The 23,562-nt window shown below is 33.0% G+C and overlaps 1 protein-coding gene across 1 annotated transcript in view; it reads left to right on the forward strand.

The window, feature by feature from the left end:
- The window catches only part of LOC125057730 (thrombospondin type-1 domain-containing protein 7A-like), a 103,635-nt gene that overhangs the window by 53,822 nt on the left and 26,251 nt on the right, over nt 1-23,562 (forward strand). Inside the window, exons 3-4 of the mRNA XM_047661588.1 lie at nt 20,831-20,915; nt 22,308-22,415. Of these exons, the coding sequence (XP_047517544.1) occupies nt 20,831-20,915; nt 22,308-22,415 (193 nt within the window). The remainder of the gene's footprint in view (nt 1-20,830; nt 20,916-22,307; nt 22,416-23,562) is intronic.

The following is a 23,562-nucleotide window of genomic DNA, read 5'->3' on the forward strand; positions in this document are numbered from 1 at the left end:
CAATTTATTTATTTAGTTACACTTTCTAAAACAACGTGTATGCCTAAAAAATACAAAAAAATTGATTCCACAAATAAAGCACACATACACATCAATTACATTATAACATGAACAATCTATCGAGGGAAAAAATAAAGCAAACAATAACAAAATAAAAATAAAAAATAATTTAAGTTTTTGACGTGATAACGTCTTTAAAATCGTTTTAGTCGGGTGACATGTTCAGAAACTTGTGTCACACCAAAACCTCACGAGCGCGATCGCAGGTATAACGAGAGAGAGACGGACCGATCTCCCGTCTCATCTCGAGCGCTGCCAGTCATTCCGTGAATGTATGAAGAAAAATGTATATCATAGTCGAATAAGTAAACTTGTCATTTTACACCCGAAATTTATCATCAAAAGTGTGAATAAAACGATAGATGTAATTTAAAATTTGAAAAAATTGTTATCTTCATTAATTCCTTACTTCCCAAAAACTTATATCACCAATAAGACGTTATCACGTAAACATCTCGATCGTAAACCTACTTTACAAACAACCAATTTTTTTATTTTTCAGAATTTAGGTACTGTACGACACTTAAGAATAAAGTCATTGATAGAATGCTGGCAATAATATGTTCGTCCTATTATATCTCATTTGAAGTGAGCTAACCAGTTCATCATTTCAATATTTAGTAGATGAGTCGTGTCTTTGAATTGCGGCGTCTGTCGTCGGCATTAGCCCCTTGGGTCATTGAAAGTTTCAGTCTATGAATACTCTATTTTGTCTAGACGAGCTCATACTAAAAATAAAGATAAAAAAAAAAAAGATAAAAAAAAGATAAAAAAAAAAAAAGGTAAAAAAAAATAAAATAATAATAATAATAGGTAAAGGTAAAATAAAGATTATTATTATTATTATACTTACTAATTTATCTGTGCTAATACTATATTATACACAAAGGTGTTACTCTGATAACAGAAGACATTTGTGCAATAAAGCAATAACCAATAAACATTATATTATAATTCTCTTCAATTTAAAGTATTAATTAAATCGTTTTTTTAATAGCTGGGTAGTAAACTCACACTCAAAAAACTTATGAACGTCAACTGAAAAGATGTTAAATTGATTCTAAATTTACATTTAGTACCAGTTCGCAAGTCAAGGGCGTAGAGCGAACAAGAAGAACTGGCAAGAAACTCTCCGCCTCTCTTTTTAATCGCCATGTTTTGAGTCATACAAATTGTTTCAACTGGAGCAAATCAATCCTAAGGATTACGATCATTTAAGTATACCTCAAATTTATATAATTTATATATAAAATTATTTATATAAAAAAAAATAAGCCTTTGATTTCAACGATTAAAGTCAGTCACCTAACTTCTTTTTTTTTTTTCAAACAAAGTATTTCATTTATTTGAACATCTCCTTGACAACATCTCCTCCATCCTCCAACAACCGCCACCCAACTTAACTCTCTAATTAACAAAAAACCCAAGGTAATAAATAAATCCAAAATGTATTAACTTTTTACATAATAAAACGATAAGCTACTTAATCAATGTAGAATCTGTTAGACGAGCACTACATTCTTCTTTTATTCATAGTCGACAAAGAACTTCTACTTTATAACGGTATTAGGGTGTCAATGTCTTTTCTCAAAGAAAATGCTCTGATAATGTCCCCTACACGAAGACTTATAAGGGTCCTGAAAGAGCAGATTAAAAATGTCATAAAACGAGTTTTCATTTTACGAGAATAGCAATATCCAGCAATCTCTCTTACAATCTAATTTATGGAGGCGACATATAATCATACTTTTATAGAACATTTGAAGCATATTTAAAAGTAATTTGGTTTCTGATGTACTTACATCCCAAATGCTGCATAGTGTATAAAAAGTTTATGAGGTCTTTGTCAATAAGGCCTCTCAGATAGATATGAATGTATTAAGCTAAAAGTAAACTGTAATTCATTAAAAAATTTTAATTCATTATTACTGTTGGTATTATTGCACAAATGACGAGATCTGATCTTGACAGTCCTGGCTACTAGAATGTTTCTCAGTAATGATTAACTGATTAATTAAAAAAATATATTTTGTGAGATGAATTCTATCTTATACAAAAATGTGCCTTTGACATTAAATTACTCTAAATTGTTATTTAATATACGTGCCTGATTTATCTTCCACGGTGCAATATATGTGTTCAATACAGGTATAATTAATTTTGAGATGACTCGAATTAAGCTTGGTGGCGGTTGTTTTATGGATATATTCAGATTATATTATGTTAAATGAAACACTTCGTTTGAAGCTACGCAACAACTTGCTTTAATTGTTTAAAACATGAGCTTATAACTAAGATATAATTAGGGGTAATGGGGTTGCGACGCGGCATTGACTAAAAACTAACTTGACTTATTCAGGAGTTCGTAAATCTAAGTGACACTTATGTTATTGGACATTATCGGAAACGAGAATGTTAAATTACAATGTATGAGTGTGGTAAAAACTAAAAACCTCACATTGGCTTCAAATGTGCAATGATTGTTTACAATTTTTTTACGATTTTAAATATTAACTAAAATATACCTATTGTTATTGTATTGTATTGTATTAAGTATAAGTAACTATTGTTAGGTTACATAACCCTCGTTAAAACTAATAACTAAATTCAAATAGAAATGTTGTATCCCTTTTGCCAATTCTCTGAACGTTGAGTTGCTTTTATTTAGGTCATTGACAGTTCTCACTGAGTTAATAGCTTTCTAGTTCCCTATTGACCGACCCTTGTTTCGTATGAAATGGCGCACTATGACATTGTTGTAAAAAAACTGACCTATGTTTTTAAGCAACATATTTATTTGGTATAGACATACATAACGGGGTGTGATAATGTAAAAAAGATGGTGTATGTCGCGTAATCTCTACTCCAACCACAGATAGGCAACAATATCCGTCTTTCATTTGAAACCACAGACAAAACGCGCCAGCGTTATTATCATCATAAAATAGTGTAGTAACTTATTCACAATAAGCCAAAAATCATGACTTTTTTCATCTCTCCCTGGGGGGTGACCCCCATAGACATAACAGGATCTGAAAAAAACACATTTTAAATTAATAAAAACTTTTTTTATTATTTGTAGACTATTACGCGCAGTGTTGGCCGTGCTACTTTCGGTTAGATGGTTCTGATTGCGATTCGCAATTTCTTGAAGGGTGAAACAAAACACAGTGAGGAAACCGGCATGCCTTGGACATAAAAATCAACATGTGTTATTGTTAGTTAATGTATATAGAGCAAAATTATACAAACGCGACGCTCTGTTGAGTCGACAGAGATGTCGACAGACATTCGACGGATCGGTCTATGTTGCTAGAACATACACAAAACAATACACGTCGAACTGACAACCTTCACCTTCGAGTTTTTATAATTCGGTTAAAAACAGACGCAGGAAGGGAGTTATATTCATATTTTTTATTAAAACAATTCGGACTATTTATATCCAAAATCCTCATTCGATTATTTCTATCAAATTGCGTTAATTGAATTAATTTCTAAGAGAGAGACAGCTTAACAGATATTATCGTATTTGCCATGGTTTCTGTGTATTTCCAGTTCAATGGTAACCATGGTGACAAAGACGGTTAAGTCCGTTAAGTCGTTTTTAATAAAGCTGAAGGTTTTATGAGAGTCGGTAATTTATAAAGGTTCTTAACAAAAGCCTTTTTAGTAGCAATCTGTATCAAACTCAATACAATTGTTATAATAATAATAATATAGCCTTTAAATTCCGAAACTCTGTCACTTTACATATCTGAACTTTAATATATTTTCACTCCAGTATATCTCGGTGTTCGGTTTGCCTCTTGGCAAAGGCCTCCTCTAACCCTTTCCACTGTTCTCTATCTTTTGTGACTCTTCTCCAGTTGTAGCCTGCTGTTAGTTTCAGTTCGTCCTCCCATCTCTTGCGTGGTCGACCTCTTCTTCGTTTTCCGTCTCTAGGGTACCATTCCGTCACTATTTTGCTCCATTTTTCATGAGAGCTCCGAAGCATATGACCCGTCCATCTCCATTTCATTTGGTCAATCTTAGTGAGAATACAATTGTTAGTATATACAATTTCTTTACATTACCAGTAGAAAATATAAAATATATGTGTATGAGCAGTGTTGGTAGTGGCTTGAGCAAGCGACTCAACTTAGTCAACCCTTAGGTCAGGCGTTGAATCCCGACTGTACACTATAGGATTATACTTACTACATTGGTATGGTGCTCTTTTTATTGATATGGTGATGGCAAAGATGATGGGAACAGCATGTCTCCATCCCAAAAGTAGACATGTGTCAGGCTTATAACCTTCCTGCTATAAAAACAATCAATCGGATGCTATCCGTGGCCAAGACTCATACAGAGTTATACCACCTCATTATTATTGTCTTTGATTGACATAACAGCTTTACACATTTAAAGAAAAAACTGTTTTTAACGGATTAAAGTTATGTATTATAGATTGGTACGCGAAGCCATTGAAATCAAAAAACACCCCAATTTCAATAGAGAAGACGGCCTAAAATTGTCAAACACCTGGGATCCAATAATATCCAAATTAAAATCTCAAAAAGAAAAACAATCCGCGAAAATAGAGGACACCGTGAGCCATTTTTGCCAAAACCCTCCATCTTTTAGTCGATAACAACTCCGGGGAAATAAATACAGATAATGCAACTTTCTCTGCAGCTGTGATACTTTTTGACATTCAACACCTTTTGTCTTCAGTCACCGTGACCACGCACGCTGTAAAGCACGCGAAAGGTCGGATGAATTTAAAATTATGTTAAATAATTGTAAATTTATAATAATACATAACTTTAATCCGTTAAAAACAGTCAACTCATTATTATTAATTCCGTGTCTAAATAAAAAAACATATAAAATTAAAACAAAACTATTAGGAAAAATTTAAAACACTTGCGACTCTTTGCGTATTACTTACATTGGCTTTAAAAGTCTGTAATAAAATATAATAAGCTTCGTGCCCTTATCTTTCATTATCATAATCGCATTTCACACGTATCTGTGAAGTTCGTAAGTTGGTTTTTCAAAAAAGATTTTTTGTCAATCAAAATAAAACAATAGATTCTATGACACTAAATCAAATGTTTACATATACATACCAATAGCGCTACAGTTATGTTTACGGTACCTTTTAGGTCTAGGCCTCAGATTTCTGTATCTGTTCTGAGATCATGTCTAGTAGGAAGTGATCGAGCTTCTGTGTTCTTTTTGGGTCGTTCCTCACGATGTTTTCCTACACCGTACGAGCGAGTATTAAATGCGCACATAGACAGTAAGTCCATTGGTTGCACAGTCAGGGATCGAACTGACGACCCCAGGGATGAGAGTCGCACGTTGAAAACACTACATTGCTCATTGAAATGTTAAATATTTTTAAATAATTAGGTTTGGCAATTCTTTCATCAAAGTTTTTATTACACTTTGACAAAATGGTGGGATACAAATAAGCTCCAAAAAGACCTCAGTAGGTATAGTCGAAAAAAATGGATTATGTGCAGTTTAATTAAAAATAGACAACATGTCGGGCTGATCACCTTCTTGTCTATAAAAACAATCCAAAACAAAGTGTTCACTTTTTAATATTGTAAAACGTTAAGTATATTTAGTAGGATTGAATTTCTTCAACCCTTAATCTTTTATCAAACAATAGTGAACTTTACGATCAAATTAATCGAGAAAGTTCAAAGAAAATCTCGAAAGCCCTTAAACAGTAATCGCATCCTTCAATTTACACAGATAAAACCGCTGCGTAAACACACTTCAATAAATTAAACCTTAATCGTGAAAAATTATATAATCTATGTAAATAAAATTCTCGTGTTTGTAATCAAAATCTCCCCAAACAGCTTCGTGTATGTTTGGAAGGTAAGTATTAGAGTATTATTAGATAATTAATTGTTTTAAAAAAAAAATGTTGTATTAAAATATAAATACACCCTTCTACCACCAACTCCCAACCCCCATCAACCTTGTTCAAATTCTTGTAATGAAAATCTGTATCTATGAACAAAATACGACGATTCGTAATTCTTAGATATTCCACATTTATAAGACGTAATAATTACGACAATTATTGAGCCTATAAATTGGTATATAACCGAGTTACACAAAACCGGCACCTTACTCTTATTTTCGAAGCACCGGGAGTTTTTGTATGCAAGTTCGATGTAGTGATCTCAATGTCCGTGGAGCTGATGTTGCAACCTTGGGGTTTCTGTCAGTATTGCTTTAAGAAGTGTTTTGTCATTGCTTCAAGTTGGATCAAAACAAACTGCTTGTTCATAAACAAAAATCTTCATTCTAAATGTATGTAAAACTATTGGCAATGTGGATGTCATAACAGCGCGGGAGTTAGAAACTTTGCCATACGCTGCGAAAACTTTGCTATTTCGGAAGTTGGAAGTTTTCCGCGTTACTTGTGAACGTAGCAACTCGACTGTACATAGTGTAGAAAATATTCCAATGTACTAAGCCTCCCAGTTACTTGGAACTTTAACCATTTAATTCGTGTAGCTTTGTCTCTTTATAGTGTGAGCAAAGTCCAAAGCTATTTAAATGTTATAAACGCACATGTTGTGTTTGTGCTCTGGAAGGGGTATTTAAGCCCATTCGGGGCATATGCCCCCTTCGAGTGGTGTGTGGGTTTTCAACCTGCTGACACAGGGCGGTACGGGGGCAAGCTATTTAGCCCCAGATGGGGGCCGAATTAAATAATAATAAAGTGTCTGCGCTGGTAAACTTTCCTTAGCGACCGACGTTTTTGTGTGAAATTTCGATATCGTTCTCTTAATATCCGTCACCTTGTACAAAAATTCAACATTGAAGTCGAGATCGCTATAGATTACAGATTACCGGCTACTAGTAGCTAGTATACAGTAGCTGCTATGTTCTACGCTACGCACTCGCGAGCCCTCTGGCATTGATTGTCCAAAGATGGCGGTATAACATCAGGTGAGCCAATTTGCAGACCACGGGATCTATAAAAAAAAAAAGGGTGCGTGTACTTATGTACGCGCGTAAGAAGTTATATTTCTTTGGCATTATTAAAAATAGTTTTTGATTGCATGCAAATAATTAATTACAATTAAATAATCAAAGACTGGAAAAGGAGTCATTAAAGTCAATAAAGTTCAGTTTACATTTGAAAAATTAATTAAATAAATATTTATTATTATTCTCTTACATTAAACAAATAAAACACTATTTATCTTTAAAACATTTTTATTTCATTATACTATTTATTTTTAAGTGACTGTCTTCATCAGAATTTCGGTTTGTAATTTTAAATTAATCATTACTTGGTTGTGCATCTACGAGGCTTCTCCAAAACTAAAACTACTACTTGCTTTCTGCAACAAATAAGAGAATATTAATTTAAGCTCTGTCCATGCAAAACTTAAATTTTTTTTATAATTCATATTATAAATTTTTTAACACATTTATATTAATATAATTATATAAATGTGTTAATAATATAATTTGTAGCACATGCTACAGACCTGGATAGCAACTTTCTTTTATTCTATTTAGAGATAGAGATAATTTAAATATAATACCGGTGTCTTCCTTGTAGGTTTCTTTGGAGTTGTTTGGGGATTCTTGTTGTTCAGTTCGACATGATTTTCTTTAACCTTTCTTTAATCCTACAAAATAATGAAATTGTTAAGTTATGTTGTCACTGTTGTGCACACCTTTGTTTGGCTTTTTTAGTATTCAAGTTATGTCAAAACTGATTTATTACCTTGTCATTGTTGGCTTTATTTGCTTTTGGGATATCAATTGTTTCCAAAATGATTTTATTTGTAATATCCTGAAATATATAAATAACATCTATTAATTTAAGTATCATGGTGAGTGGTTCGCACTCAGGTATTAAGGTGTATTATACCCACTGTCCATTATAAGTGGGAATGGGCTCACTTCTGGCTGGACAGAGTTTCGGTACTACAAGTGCAACATGGATGTTTTGAGGTATTACAATATCTCTAACTACCTGTAGGGGAATAAAGTACTGTTGTGAGCATATGCCTATGCTTGAAAGGTTGAACCTTGAACATTACCATACATCATATTTATAATTAACATTCCTACCTCGACACCATCACAATCAAATTCATTGAAATCTACTTCAAACCGTTGCGGTATCATCTCTGCCATATCCATTGTGTCTCGAGAAGGTGATGGTGGCTTTGTTCCACCTCCAGTTTTAGATGTTTCACGGCGATAAGATGACAACTCTTTTTTTGTATTCAATTTAGTGCACTTCCACTGATTCATCAATTGTTTTTTGTCTCTTGTCCTTATATTTGCTAGATTAAATCTGAAAAATTACATGTTTTGATTAAATAATGTGGTCATTTTTTTGAGATGCAGGTACTTATTAAAATGTTTACTTCTCTGTTATATCGCTCCAAGCCTTCATTTTCTCCTTATTAGTATTCGTGCTTACATCTTTGTTCTCAATTATTGATATATAGAATATTTCTAAATCGTTGCTGTAACAAACGCAATAAACATAAGCAATGAATAATGGTTCATGTTTCAGTTTTAATCAACAATAATACTCGATAATACCTACGGATAGTTAACCTCAATTGTATTGAAGCACTCAGGAAGGTTGGCACAGTTTTTTCACAAATATTTTATCATATTAATTAGTTTTGATTTAGATATTAAATTTAATCACTTCTGATTATAATTCAGACGCACATATAAAATTCGCACTTGTATAATGAAAATAACTAGATACATAGATAATCTTTTATTTTAAACAATAATTCAAACTCCTATATTTGTTTAAAAGGTAAATGTCAATGTCATATGTCAATTGTCATGGATATTCAAAATTCTTGTTAAGCTGCTAAGCTAAGAAATAGAATATGCGTGAAGTTAGCTTATATACTATTTCTTTTGTAGATTGCGCACGCTATAATCACACTCCGAATTTTGTGTCATAGGTGCGCGCGCATCGTAAAATTTCACTCTCATCAAATTTTCATAACGCGCCTAAAGAAGTATAACTTCAAAAATACCCAAACCTAACAGCGTTGGTATGACCTTTCAATTTTAAGATTTTTTATGATGTGATCCCAATTTGCCACATCAGCACAATATCTTAAAGTGTTCACATAAATTAAAACAAGTTGTAAAGGTCTAATCTTTTATATATATATATAATGAAAATGGTCTTCGTTTGAGGCTCAATTACGCCTAAACCACTGATCGTATCGACATGAAACTACCACCATTCGATGCGAAATTTTTTAATTCCAACGTTCCTTCATTTTTTATTGCTGTTTTACTTTTATGAAAATTTATCCATACGGACTTCACCGCGGAAACATTCGGGGAGGCTTCCTAGAACCTCTAAACGTCAACTGTTAAAAACTCGATTTTCGAAATATTTCAATTTTCTTAGCGGGAAGTTAAAAAGAAGAATAATAAAAATATGAAAAAAAATAAAATAATAAAACATAAAATTTATTTTAATTCGTCCAGCAAAGCGGGCGCGAAACGGCTAGTAAATAATAATTAGGTACATACAGCATATAAGGCAGGCAATCTGATTATTAAACAAAACACGTACCTCAAGGCTTCCATTGTGGTAAAGTGGCTTTATCAAAGCTCTCTGATTTATGAACGTAAAAGCTTTGTGTTTTTGCCTACTTAGATAGAACTTAGGTATATTAATAAAATGAAAAAAACGTGCGTGACTTCGCTTAGTATTAGAAGCAACTGACATTTAATTATAACATGACAACACAGTAGAACTAAACAGGTGGTGCTAGTAGTGTCTATTTGATTTACAACAAAAATATAGATCGAGAAAGCTACTATGCATGGTCAAGAGTCTTGACTCTTGACTCAAAACCAACATAGCACTAACAAATTAATTGGATATCATTAATAATAATAATTTTAAATTAAAATTACAAATGCAATTCAAATTCAAACATATTAAATGCTTCTAATTGTCCATTTCCTGCCAGTTCTCAAATCAAGGGCGTAGAACGGACGAGAAGAACTGGCAATAAACTCTTAAATTATATTGATTAATGTGTTATTTTCAACAAAAAAATAGTTTGGAGCGATACATTTTTAATATTATAACATTGTCTTAATATTTAAGACAATATTGCAAGCTATATTTGCCGTTAAAGAGTTATTAATTGTAGTTATTATTGTTTGCCTGTTAACAGACCTTTTTTAATGAATAAAAAGACCAAATCTTTGCAATGCTGCAACAAATTTGAAACGATTTATATCAAGTGTAGTTGCCATGGCAACAATCCCGGGAGCAAGCGTAATTGCTCATTAAATATAATGGACCATCGGCGGACAATCATTAAGAAAATTTCATTAATTACTCTGCAGGCGTTGCCCTCAGCTTGAATAATTTAATTTCTTGGTTACTCTTTTCAGTCGCCATTTTAAATGAAGACAATCTCCATATTTTTCCTTGTGTTTTTATAATGTCGACGAATTTTTATAGGCATTTTTGTAAACATTTTTTTTAGGTTACATACATTTGTTAGTGCATCATTTCTGTAAACCAGAAATATTGATTATACCAGGATATTATATGTTTCATTATTATTTTGACTTCACAGAATCAGAATACGAAATTCCACCCATATCACCTTGTCCGTCGTTCCACAACTGAGCCTTTTTTAAGTTAGTCGAATGTAATGAACTTAAATTAAAGGTGCCGGTCTACTAAAATCTGTTTTACATGGGCTGCGATGGCAGCTTTTTTGGGTGCCTTATAAGCTCGAACCTTCGAGCATGGAAATAAGAGTCGCACGTGCTAGGCCATAGCTGAAGTGAAGTAAAAAAAAGCACTGCTAGTTTAGCTAGGTATATTTATAATACAACTAGCTGACCCGGTAAACGTTTGTATTGCCATGTATATTATTTCTAGGAAGCAGTTTTTTAGTTCAATAAAAATAACTATTATAAAATAATAAAAAATAGGGGTTGATCGTAGAGGGGTGAAAATTAAGGGTTGCATGTATTTTTGTATAATGTATCATAAAAAAATAAAAACAAAAAAATTTGTCCAAAAAAATAAAAACATTTTTTTTGGGGTGGACACCCCTTATCACTTAGGGGTTTGAAAGATAGATAGTAGCCGATAATCAGACTTTCTAAATATGCATAAAAAATTTCATAAGAATCAGTCAAGCCGTTTCGTAGGAGTATGGGAACGAACATTGTGATACGAGAATTTTATATATAAAGAGATATTCATATAAAAGTATTCTTAAATTAAAATAAAGTTATTATAACTTCCTCATATAATTAACCTATTTAAGGTTGCAGGATATATTCTAATTTCTTTAGAATTTTAAATAAAATTTCAAATCTAGGTTAGGTTAATAACATCCAATTATTTTATGTTTTTAAATGGAAATAAACGAGGTCTCTCATAAAATATAAAAGGCACTGTATATCCATTAGTTAATTGCATTCATCAATTGTGTAATTTAAATAGGTATATGTTAAAACTTTATGAACATAACTTATGTTTTTACTTTAAGCACAGAAGAATTTTATCTATAGGTATATTTGTACCTCTGTTCTGAGAATCTGGTCTTATATTTACTTATTTATAATCGCACTAACAAGGCCACACATCACAAAAAACAAAAGAAAAGAAAGAAACAAGTTAAAATTTATAACCAATGGATAGCCTCGATAATAGGTACCGATGGCATGGGCAAACATAATGCTTACAACAACTTTACAATAATAAATATTACTAAAGATAGACAAAGAAATTATAAACAATTTTGAAAGAATTCCCTGCCTGCTTGCGATTCTGTAACTCACTATTCGAACTCTCACAGCGGTTTTCGCAGCGGCGGTCGCACTCAAATCCAAGCCCAGTCAGTTATTAGATAGCCTAACGTGAACCAATACCTATAAAAAGTAAATTGAAAAACTACTTTTATATGCATTTGTCGCGTTCCTAAACAAAAGACTGCTATGGTTACATTTATACAAAACACAGCGGTTTTCTAATGTAACATATTAATATTATTCTTAATATTATTCTGTAAAACAAATACATTAAAAAAAAAGAATATCAAGATTATTCAGGCCCTGCAGCCCACACAATCTAGCCATCCTGTTAAGTGGAGCGTAGAACCCCAAATGAGAGCGCTAAGTGGAGATGAAAAATGTATCCGCTTTCTGTATCTGCAATGTCTAGAAAAGAAATCCTCGATTTAAACTAGATACAGTGAGTCCAGCATATTGTTGCAGTTTATAAAGAAATATATCGTTTATAACACATCCAGCAGATCGCTGCGTGATAATTTACTGGACGATCGCTATACGATGGGTTTTTTTAACATTAATTATTATGTACCGTCTTAATAGGTCGCTAAAACAAAGTATATACACAGTAAATAATGTCACTATTGTATGGTTTGACTAGTAATTAATAATTGATCTCAGCTATTATCAAAATGATTAATGATCGTAAAATATAATATTCTCACTGTCCACGAATTATTTGGAAATTGAAAAAAACTAAGGTACAATTTCGCTATTCAATTAAATTTATTATTTTATTTACGTTACGATATATTTCATTTCAACTCTTATGTGAATATGTAACAAACCAAAGTTTCTCAATACAATTTCCGTAACAAAGCCCTCACAAGAATATCTAAGAGAATCCAACAATAGTATAATCTCTATACGAAGTTCGAATTGCGAAACCATATTTCATACATTACTTATCTTTTGAAGGCATTTGAGTGAAGGGTTTCATCTATTGTCTGGTATAAAGATACGGGCTTGAAATGTTTCGATCTTTGTTACGCTTTTAGAAACAATAGATAAAAAGCTTTTGTTTAAAATATATTCATATTTCTACTTTGTATTAAATCAATGCAACTTTGTTTCCATATTCCTGGTTAATCGCAATTGATGTCATAAAAGAATGACGATGTCACCGTAAAATTGTAAAAACCGTTAGATTGTAATCTATCTCGCGAGATTGTAAACTGTCGAAAGATTGTGAACCTCAACGAACTGCTTACAAATTAACGTATTATTATTCGGTAGTTATATGAAATTGTTGGGAAGTAAAATTAATCTGTAATTGACCAAAGAAGTTTGAATGATAACTAAGTCAGTGTAGTACAATCTACCGAATAATAATACGTTAAATTGTAAGCAGTACTCTGAGGTTCACAATCTTTCGACAGTTTATAATCTCGCGAGATAGATTACAATCTAACGGTGTTTACAATTTTACGTTAACAACGACAACATATTTAACGGGTATAAAGTATTTAGACCTATATGTCACCGTAAACTTGTAAATACCTTTAGGTTGTAATCTATCTCACGAGATTGTGAACCTCAACGTACTGCTTACAATTTAACGTATTAATATTCGGTAGATTGTATTCTATCGAAGTGAAACCGTATAATTGTGAAACAGAACGCACCTCGCGCGCTGGTTGGTTGCACGGCATACATTCGACAACAAACGAATTAACAAACAAATTATAAAATATTTCCGTTTGATTTATCTTAGTTTTCAAAACGGCTAAACTTACAAGGAACTTTATTTTGTATCCAAAAAAGCAGTGTTGGTCTCCTCTTGCTTATTCGGTGAAGGATAACGTCGTGAGGAAACCGGCCCACCTTTGGCCTTAAAAGTGCGTGTGTCAGGGACATAAGGCTGGTCATAGAGAACAGACACACAAATCTCAGGCCAAGACCAAGAGTTACCTTTATCTTTTAAGTCCACGTTACTCCCCCGTAACAAAGTTGCAAGAGCTGTAAAGCTTTATAGTGTTTAATACACTATTAAATTAATCTTACCAAACACCCATATTTTAGTCCGACTGACAAACCACTTAAAATTTAAAACTTATCTCCGAACCCCGCTTTAAATGTTCTCATTACAAGTTGTTGAAAGTTTTGAACTAGACACTTCTTCGCACTCAGTTTGAAAGTATAACTGGCGTTCATAAAAAAACAGCTCATTTTCGAGAAGATTCTAGAATTTTTATGACTAATTTCACACAATACACCCCCGACTACCTTTTTGTTTATTAAACAATGTCTGAATCTCTCGGAATGAATATATTTACTCATTCGGAAGGTTTATATATAATTTGTTAAGGTTTTATGGGATAAGAATAATAATAAAAACTTTATTCATGACAGAAATAGGTTGAATATAAGAATAATTGTTGGAAGTATTGGAAAAAGTCAAGCCGCCTGAGAGCTTCATTGATGCTAATTTTAAGAAACTGCATAAAAAATATTCTCGCCACAGCTGGGAATCGTACCAGTTAAATTCGAAAAAAAAAATTAACAATAAATATGATATATCTATAATCAACATAGTAAATTAAATCCAATGAAGTCCAAACATAAATAAAAATAAATCGGTAGCGCTTACAAACTTTTTAGGTCTGGGCCTCAGATTTCTGTATCTGTTTCATGATCATTCGTTAATCTAATAGGCAAGTAGGTGATCAGCTTTCTGTGCCTGGCGCACACCGTCGACTTTTTGGGTCTAAGGCAAGCCGGTTTCATGTTTTCCTTCACTGTCCGAGCGAATGTTAAATGCGTACATAGAAAAAAAGTCGATTGGTGCACAGCTGGGGATCGAACCTACGAACCTCAGGGATGAGAGTTGAACGCTCAAGCCACTGGGCCAACACCGATTAAAAAACGTCGAAACATAGGTATTTAAATTAAGTATAAAAACAAGTAAATTTTCTGTTCTAAATGAGTCGAGGAGAATAAATAAGTTACATTTCGGTTAAATTTGTCATTTTCATTATTTACAGTACTTTCCTTTCAAGTTGCAACAAAACAAATCACCGTCTTTATTCATATTTAATACATAAAAATACGAGCGGAAGACATACAAAATAATTGGAAATTCTATATAAAGGAATAAGTGAAACGTTCTTCAAACTCGATGTTATTAACAGCGACGATGGCACTTGATTGGCTTCCTCAATATATATTGGGTATCATAAACCCTCCAAGATTGGAATCCAGTTGCCTTGCCGATAGGAATCGATTAGATGTGAATATATTGCGAATCTCTTCCTACGCAGTATACTACTTAATTAGTGAATGTATAAATGTTATGATATAAATTTTACTCTCTTTGTCTTGCTTATTATATCGTTGTGAGATATAATGATTCTACCACTCCTACACGAGTATAATAATGAGCTGTGTTGGTATAGTGGCTTTAGCGTGCGACTCTCCTCCTCGAAGTCGTAGTTTCCAAACGCATGTACTTTCTGTGTACGTGCGCATTTCACACTAGCTCGTACTGTGTAGGAGAAGATCCTGAGGAAACCGGCATTCAGGTCTAAAGAACCAAAAAAGTCGACGACCTGTGTTGGGCACCGAATGCTTCTAGCCAACTTGTCTATTACTAAACACAAATGATCACGAAACAGATAGAGAAACCAGACCTATAAACGCCGATGTTTTTTTTTTGTTATTAATTGTTGATTAAAAAAGTAGAAGAGGGTTGACTGATAGGTGTACGCTACCGCCATCCCACGCCTATATATTCCATGAGTCTGCTACGGGTCATAGATTTTTCTATAAACATATAATATTTCATTGTAGTATAATCTATTTTGATTTTGAACATAAAACATCGGGCGTTAACGCATGTTGCATACAAATCGAGTCTGAAAATTGTTTCTGAAGATTTACCTAAGTTTTTGCTAAATATTACACAAATAGAAATAAAAGCGTAATATCTTCACACTTCACATAGTAACGTACGTGGCGTATAAATAAGAAATCCTGTTGAATTTTAAGGGAAACAATAATTCCTTATAATTAGTAGGAACAGAATGATCATTAGAAAAATAATATTAACGTATCTCGTATAACAAAGACGTTTTATAAAAGAAATTTGTTTGCCTGATAGCAAATTACGTTTTCACTTCAGTAGATTAGTGAGTTATTTATATAGTAATTTTTAAATATATTAAATCAAGAAATTCACACGAAAAAGCGGAACCTTGACAAAAATGGAAACATTTCGAAAATTCTCTTTGAGTGGTTTCCGCAAACCTCAATTCGTAGCAAATATAATACCTTGTAAATGTTCAGAGTACTCCAGGGCTGTGGTCTAGTTTCAACCACTCGACCTTACAGACAAAACCAGCTCATCTCACTCACCCTTGACCCGATTTGACACGAGGGTTTAAGGACAGTGTAATATCCAAATTTCATTACTATATTCTAGACAATAAATATGTAGCCAAGCGGTAAACTCAAAGACGGCTGGTCATCGAGTTGTTTATTAGTTCTTCCTTGAACTCTGGGTAAAGTTTTTATGAAGAGAAAAATTTGTTAAATATTTTTTAAAAATTGAGAAATGTATTTACGGCTTTTAATTCCGGCAAAGCGAACAACCTCTATGGAGAAGCATAGTAAAATCTTCCATATGTTGGTATGGAGCTACTAAAAAGGTATACTATTTAAAAAAACATATTAAGGTGAAACGAAGTTCGCGGGGGCAGCTCGTTATGTATTGAAACCAAACTAGGAAAACATTACAATTGCTTTAATTTAAGCATCCTATTGAATATTTTCGTATTGCTTATACGACATGCAAAAAAGGCGCCTGCTGGAATTACTACTCGGCCCAAATGGAACCAAAAGTTAAAAGACTATCTTACATCATACTTTGCGAATAAACCAGCTTTTTTACTCGTCTGGAGATATCTCATAATGGATCTAACATGTACCGTCCCATACAAAAGCATAACGGACCAAAGACATCCAACCCGATTGCCATCGTCCCTAACGTTGCCTTCATAGTATATTATATTTCTGTCCAACTATGTAGTTTTCTCTATGCTCATATGAAACTTATTTATTATTATCTATAGAAAAAAACTACTTTACCAAAATTTCGCTTTCAGAGTTATCTAAGCTTTGTTTTATTAAGTGCTCACAGCATTACGTTACTGGGGTTAACTCGCTGAAAAATGGACCAGTGTTTGGTTACTTATATTAATATGCATTCAAAGATGCTAATAAGAATTTTTGTGATTAAGTAAAAAACATATAATTTAAGTTTTCATTAAGTTGCTACATATATTGCGAAAGTGTTATTATTATGTCTTCACCCTCATGACATTAGAGAACCTTATTCATCTAAACTACTAAATAAAATTATGTACATTTAGAGATTTCATTTAAGCGATCTTTGTATTTAAGATTAAATTAAGTAAACATTGTAAGAAGTGCCACAGCCCCCGAGGGTCTTGGGGTAAATTCATTTTCGTGTCTGTAAGTCACAAATGATCAATAACCGATTCAAATCTGATGAATCCCTGATTACCTAGATCACATTGTGTAAAAAAATTCGAGTAAGGAAACGCAAAACGCTCCAAATCTTAAAATTCCGACAACGCATCGGCGAGCATCCATGGACCTTAGTATCACTTAACATCAGGTAAGCCTATTTGCCCCAGTCATATAAAAAACGTTGTTGATAAGCCTAAGAAATAACTGCCCTTTCACAATACTTTTACCAAATGGAATCTTAATTTCACAAATAAAAGTTGGTATACATCTAGAAATCGATCGCACAACCTCATGGTTGAGAATCGCACATTTTACCACAACAATGGCTAACACTTTAGGAACATTTAACGACATGCAAATCGCGTTAGTTGTAAGTGTAGGAATGATTTCTTGCGATTGTGGAACAGACGCTCATTTGCATGGCTATCAGTTCCCACCATTCTTAGCTGTTAATGTAAATTTCTCTGTTCATATAATTTTGTGATACATATATATCGTAGATTCGAAGAGATTGCTATAGATATGTTATGTTGATTTAAAATAAGCCGATGATAGAGCAATTGAAACTCAACAATCCAACATACTACTGAGTACTGACAGATTGACACATTAATATTGACAGTTTATAACCTGTAAGATGTCTATGGTATTGCGTGGTGTTGCCATTTTTTATTTAGAGAATTTACAATTTTCAAATCATAAAAATATCAATAACATATCAAGGCAATTGAATTTTTGTAGTAGTAACAAAAAAAGAAGACTTGTAAAAATTATGTCGCATGATAGTTAAAATTTTCTTGTAAACATTAAGAAAGAATAGGAGATTTTATTAGAGTAATATTGTATAAACTTTTTTGCGAAGTAATCTAATCAGCTCGAACGAACACGATTGTTCATTTATAATCCATTTATCGAAAAATACATCCTTAAATTCTGTTCCTAATCGAGTTATCGTCGGCATCTGTAATTAAATGAAATACTAAAGAAAACTGAACAGAGTCGTTAATTTCCTCCGCGGCGGGTGCTTCGCCGGCTTTAAACAGCTTTCGCGTCGTTTTCCTTGATGGAAATTATGTTTTTACACTTTCACTTATTACGCTGACGTTAAACTAATTTGGTTTCGTTTTTAAGCGAGAGTTTTTTAAAGATGATCCAAAGTTTTGTAATTTATATAAATCTTATTTAACAAATCGCGTAGCGTTTATTACCGTCGATAAACTTATTTTAAACGCAGATATGTCATAAAAAATAAGAAAACGAGCATGGTAAGTTAAAGTAAGCTCTTCAATGCTGATATACTACCTGTACTCTATGCATCTCAAACTTGGGCGCAAACTAAAGCGCAGGTGTGTCCAAGATCGAAGGAACGATGTATGATAGGGAAGAAAAGAATAGGCAAAATAAAGAAGAAAGCTTTAAGAAAAACAACTAAGGTAACAGATGTTACAATAAAAATAATAATAATAAATAGTAATCTAAAGTGGAAATGGGTGGGGCACGTGGCAAGAGGAACAGAAAAGTGGCAACGACAACTTAGAAGGTGGAGAGGAATGGCGAGATTTGGAGAAGGCCTTTGTCAAAAAAGGGCGCACCTAAAAAAGATTGAAATAGAAACGTGTTTAAATGTATAAGTATCTGAATTAAGAGACTACTATTATTATGTCTTTAAAAATATTAAGTTACAATGCATATAAGTATAACTAAATTATATACAGGATTAAGTGATTTATGTTTAGTTTCACTTAACTTCAACACGTACATATATCAGTCATATTCTGTAACTAAGGATTAACTTAATAGGGTCGGAATAAAATAACTTATTTAGGAGCAAAACTGTACCTGCCAGCAGAGATAAGATAGCAGTGGACCTAACACAAACACTTAATGAAAGATTTGCGTAAACGATGATATAAATTCCTTTTTTTAATGATTCACCTACTCGTATTTAAGAATCTTGTACGTGTATCAATTCTTAAAAGGCCGGCAACGCACTCGCGAGCCCTCTGGCATTGAGAGTGTCCATGGGCGGTATCACTTAACATCAGGTGAGCCTCCTGCCCGTTTGCCCTCCGTTCTATAAAAAAAAAAGAGTAACACTAATAAATGTTGACGTAATATTTTTTAGTAACGTTTAGTATAGTTAACTATCCACTGATAATTAAGTACCTGGAAATTACAAAAATAATGTATGAAAGACATTGAAAAACTTCCAAGTAAAGTTTAAATCTTTAGTATGAATAAATACAATTTCACAAAGTAATTTATTCACACAATTCTTTAACGGATGAAATTGCGAAAATGAGGCAATGGTGTAAAAATCACACAAACAATCTAATGGAATATTTTTAAATACTCATTTCGTGGCCTAAATTTTGTGGATTGGCTTTTCAATTAAATTCTAGTTAATCATAATATCAAATGGTTATCAGTCAACTAGGTGTGGCAGTCTCTGTTTGATGACAATTCCATCAAGGTATCTAATATACGCATTTGGGGGATTACACAGTCAACGTTTTAATGGCGTATAGAATCTTAGATGTAAGAACACGTTTTTGAACCGTTAAAGAATATTTAAATGTGCAATACCATAGACAACGAATCCGTTTCAAATCCATAAATAAGACTGAATTCATTTCCAACACACAAATATACAGTATTTACAACATTCGTAACATAGTCATAATAATAACAATAATTAAAAATTGATAAATAGAAAACAAAAACAAATTTTAAAAAGTTGGATCCAGTGTACCTTTAATGCCAGTATTTCCTCGCTGTAGATACTTATTTGGTGGTTTATATGAATGTGACAATTTGAGTGCGTTCGTTTATAACTTGTATAGAATCCTATACGATGCTAATATACCTTTACCGCATATAATATATATTATATAAACAATGCCTGTGTCGTGAGACAATATACAATATTCAAAACTCGTTATCACTAATTGGGTCCTTATCTTCCTAATTGGCTTTTGTTTTTCTTATTTGTTTTTGTTCTTTGTTCATTAGATGTTTTTGTATTGTTTTCGATATTTATAAACATGCCTAATTGAATGGTAGGTAAAATATTGAAAATTATTTTACTAGGTGACATTATATATGTATTTCCGAATAAATTTTACTAAGCTGCCTTCAAGAAAAGAGCGTACCAATTCTTAAAAGACCGGCAACGCACTTGCGAGCCCTCTGGCAATGTGAGTGTCTATGGAATATCACTTAAAAAAACGGCCTCCTGCCCGTTTGTTATATATGAAACAAAAATTTAGCTACCCTTTTTCTATCTTGCCGATTAACATGATGTCAGACAAATTAGATAAATAAATTACGGCATAGTCCCTAATTAGCAACTTATATAAACAAAAAATAACAGTAGGATTAATACGTATAATTCAATACATAACTTTCAATTTCATTTCAGAATCTCCAGACGAATTTACCGTTTTCGTAGGCCGTTGGACTGAGTGCTCTGTTCACGATGTGGAAAATACAAAAACTATTGAAAGGTGAGTCACCCTTTTATCGGATGAAATACATTCCCAGCTTATTCGCGGTTCATTGGTTCTGGTGCTACGGCGTAGCTACGGACTACGACGCTACACGCTTAAGGGCGTGCCATAAATTACGTCATGCAAGAAAAATGGTCAATCCGATATATACACTTTCTTAAGTTGCTTTCTTAATTACTGAAGGTTGTGCTGCTGTTACATATGCTATGTTACGCTACACACAATCTTTCATCGATAAATAACAGAAACTATGCACTTATACATATAGATAATCTTTCAAATATTATTCACATTATTTTTGATATTACATATTAAAACGAACTTAATGTTTTGCCTATAAAAATGTTAACGAAATTATACATACCCATATATGTGAACAAAACACTTATTTGTGAATATATACAGTTAAATGCAGTTTTAAACATCTTGTAACATCCATAACCCACCTCCTGGCGACACACTTTTTGTTAGTGTCTAAATAAAGTCAGCAACATTATTTAGACACTATCAACACGCAATAAAAAACTTAAAATTAATTTTTTGTTAAAACATACGTTTAACCAACATGTACCAACTATTTAACGGCTCATTGGTCTAGTGGTTAGTACGCCTGACTGCGAATCCATGGGTCCCGGCTTCGATCCCCGGCTGAGACAAACATCGATGTGATGAGGATTTGGTGTTGTGCTTAGGTCTTGGATGTTTAAATATGTATTTATACGTCTATCTATATATAATTTATATGTATATCCGTTGCCTAGTACCCATAACACAAGCTTCACCAGCTTAGCATGGGACTAGGTCAATTGGTGTGAATTGTCCAATCAAAAAAAAAATGTTTAAATTGTACAAATTACTCCAATCATATATTTCCAACGAATGAAGTCAAAGTCAGTGGGTAGTGAAATAAATCAAATCTAATAACGACGTTACTTACAATGGCAAAACCGGAAACGGAAGGCACGGCTGGAGCGGAAAGAGCATGTATTATAGTTCCTGATTAAATTGCTTAGCATTTATTATTTATATAACTAAAAACTTACACAAGAAAAGTCACTTATTTTTAATATAAATAATGTTTTATATCACAAACTGCTTCCGAGAATTTCGTTTCGCTTTAATATGATTTTTTTACTTGGGTTTTTTCTTATTGTTTTCACCATAAAAAGATTTTTCAGTTCCAAGAATAAATTTTAAAAAATACTCAAATTTTCGCCTAACAACATATTTTGCGATTATTAATATAAGTCCCATTTCAAATCCCACATACCATTCCACAATAAATAAATAATTAAAATGATGCTTAGTTTGTATCGAAGCAAAAGATAGATAGAACAAGAACTTGAATTCGTAAAATAAAATTTTTATAATCTGTGTTTAATATTTTAGATACAATATCCGGGTAGAACCTGACTCTCTGGTGCATTCACCTCGTCTCGGGTTACAAAGACGACAAGTGCAGTGTCGAAGGAAGGATGGACAGTATGTCGAAAATATGTGAGTACCTGTATTTTATTTATTTAAAAAATATAGTACCAAGGATGGCAACTCTATGAGGAAGATTTATGTCTATTAATAGAGCAGTGTTGACTCTAGTCTTCAGCTCGCAAATCGCATTCGATCGAGGTCGATCCCCAGCCGCGTACCAATGGACTTTCTGTCTATGTACGCTCGTTCGCATTTCGTTTACCTTAGTAAAGGAAGTTTTATTCATTGTGAGGAAACCGGCATGTCTTACTCCCAAAAACATTGGCGGCGTATTTCAGGCACACAACGCTGTTCACCGACTTACACTTACGGCTTAATTCCTTATATGTTTAGAATATACATTTAATGGTAGGGGAGCCCACGATGCTAAATGGGGATTTACTCGAGCGTCGTAGAGACCTATTGGGATGCAAAGCTTAGATAAAAAGAAGAAAAAAATGTTATATGATAAATTCCTTTTCATCGGTGGGGGAAGCGGCTATAGATAGTTAAATATGTAAAAAAAAACTGTTGCATGGACATCCTCGAGCGCGTCAGATATTGATAGCATCTATGCCCTACGTATTTTTAATAATGTACGTATGTTAATCTGATCGTTTGCATGATGCGGGTGGTTGTATTTAAGGGTTGAAAATTAAAAAAAAAAAAATTTATCGAGCGCGTCAGATTTTCTAAGGGAGTGTTAAGTGCACCAAAAAAAAGCTCTCATTCACTAATCTGACGATTTCGATGGGACGCAAACCCACAGCCATTTTCTTAATTTGCAAAAAAAATCGCAATTTTGAAATACTCAAGCGCGTCAGATTAAGATATATGTGGTTCATCTTTATGTTCTAAACGTACTGTCTCATAATCTGACGATTATCTAGAGGGATTCGCCTGATCTGCCAAAAAAAAAAATAGAAAAACGGTTCACCTAAAGGGCCATCCCTGCAACTTCCCGCGAATTCCATTCCTGGGCGCTTAAAATTGATATTTTGAGCTCGCTGAGTTCAAAGAAATAACATTTCTATGCATTTGAGCTCTCCCAGCTCGAAAGTCTGATAGAAGTTTCATAGAACACTATTTTTGGAATTTTCAAACCGCAATAACTTTTGAATGGATCAAGCAATTTTCACGCGGTTGGCGGCATTCGACGCAGTTTTATCATCCTCAT

The sequence above is a fragment of the Pieris napi genome, chromosome 17 (genome assembly GCF_905475465.1).
Source record: "Pieris napi chromosome 17, ilPieNapi1.2, whole genome shotgun sequence".
NCBI classification, from domain to species: domain Eukaryota; kingdom Metazoa; phylum Arthropoda; class Insecta; order Lepidoptera; family Pieridae; genus Pieris; species Pieris napi.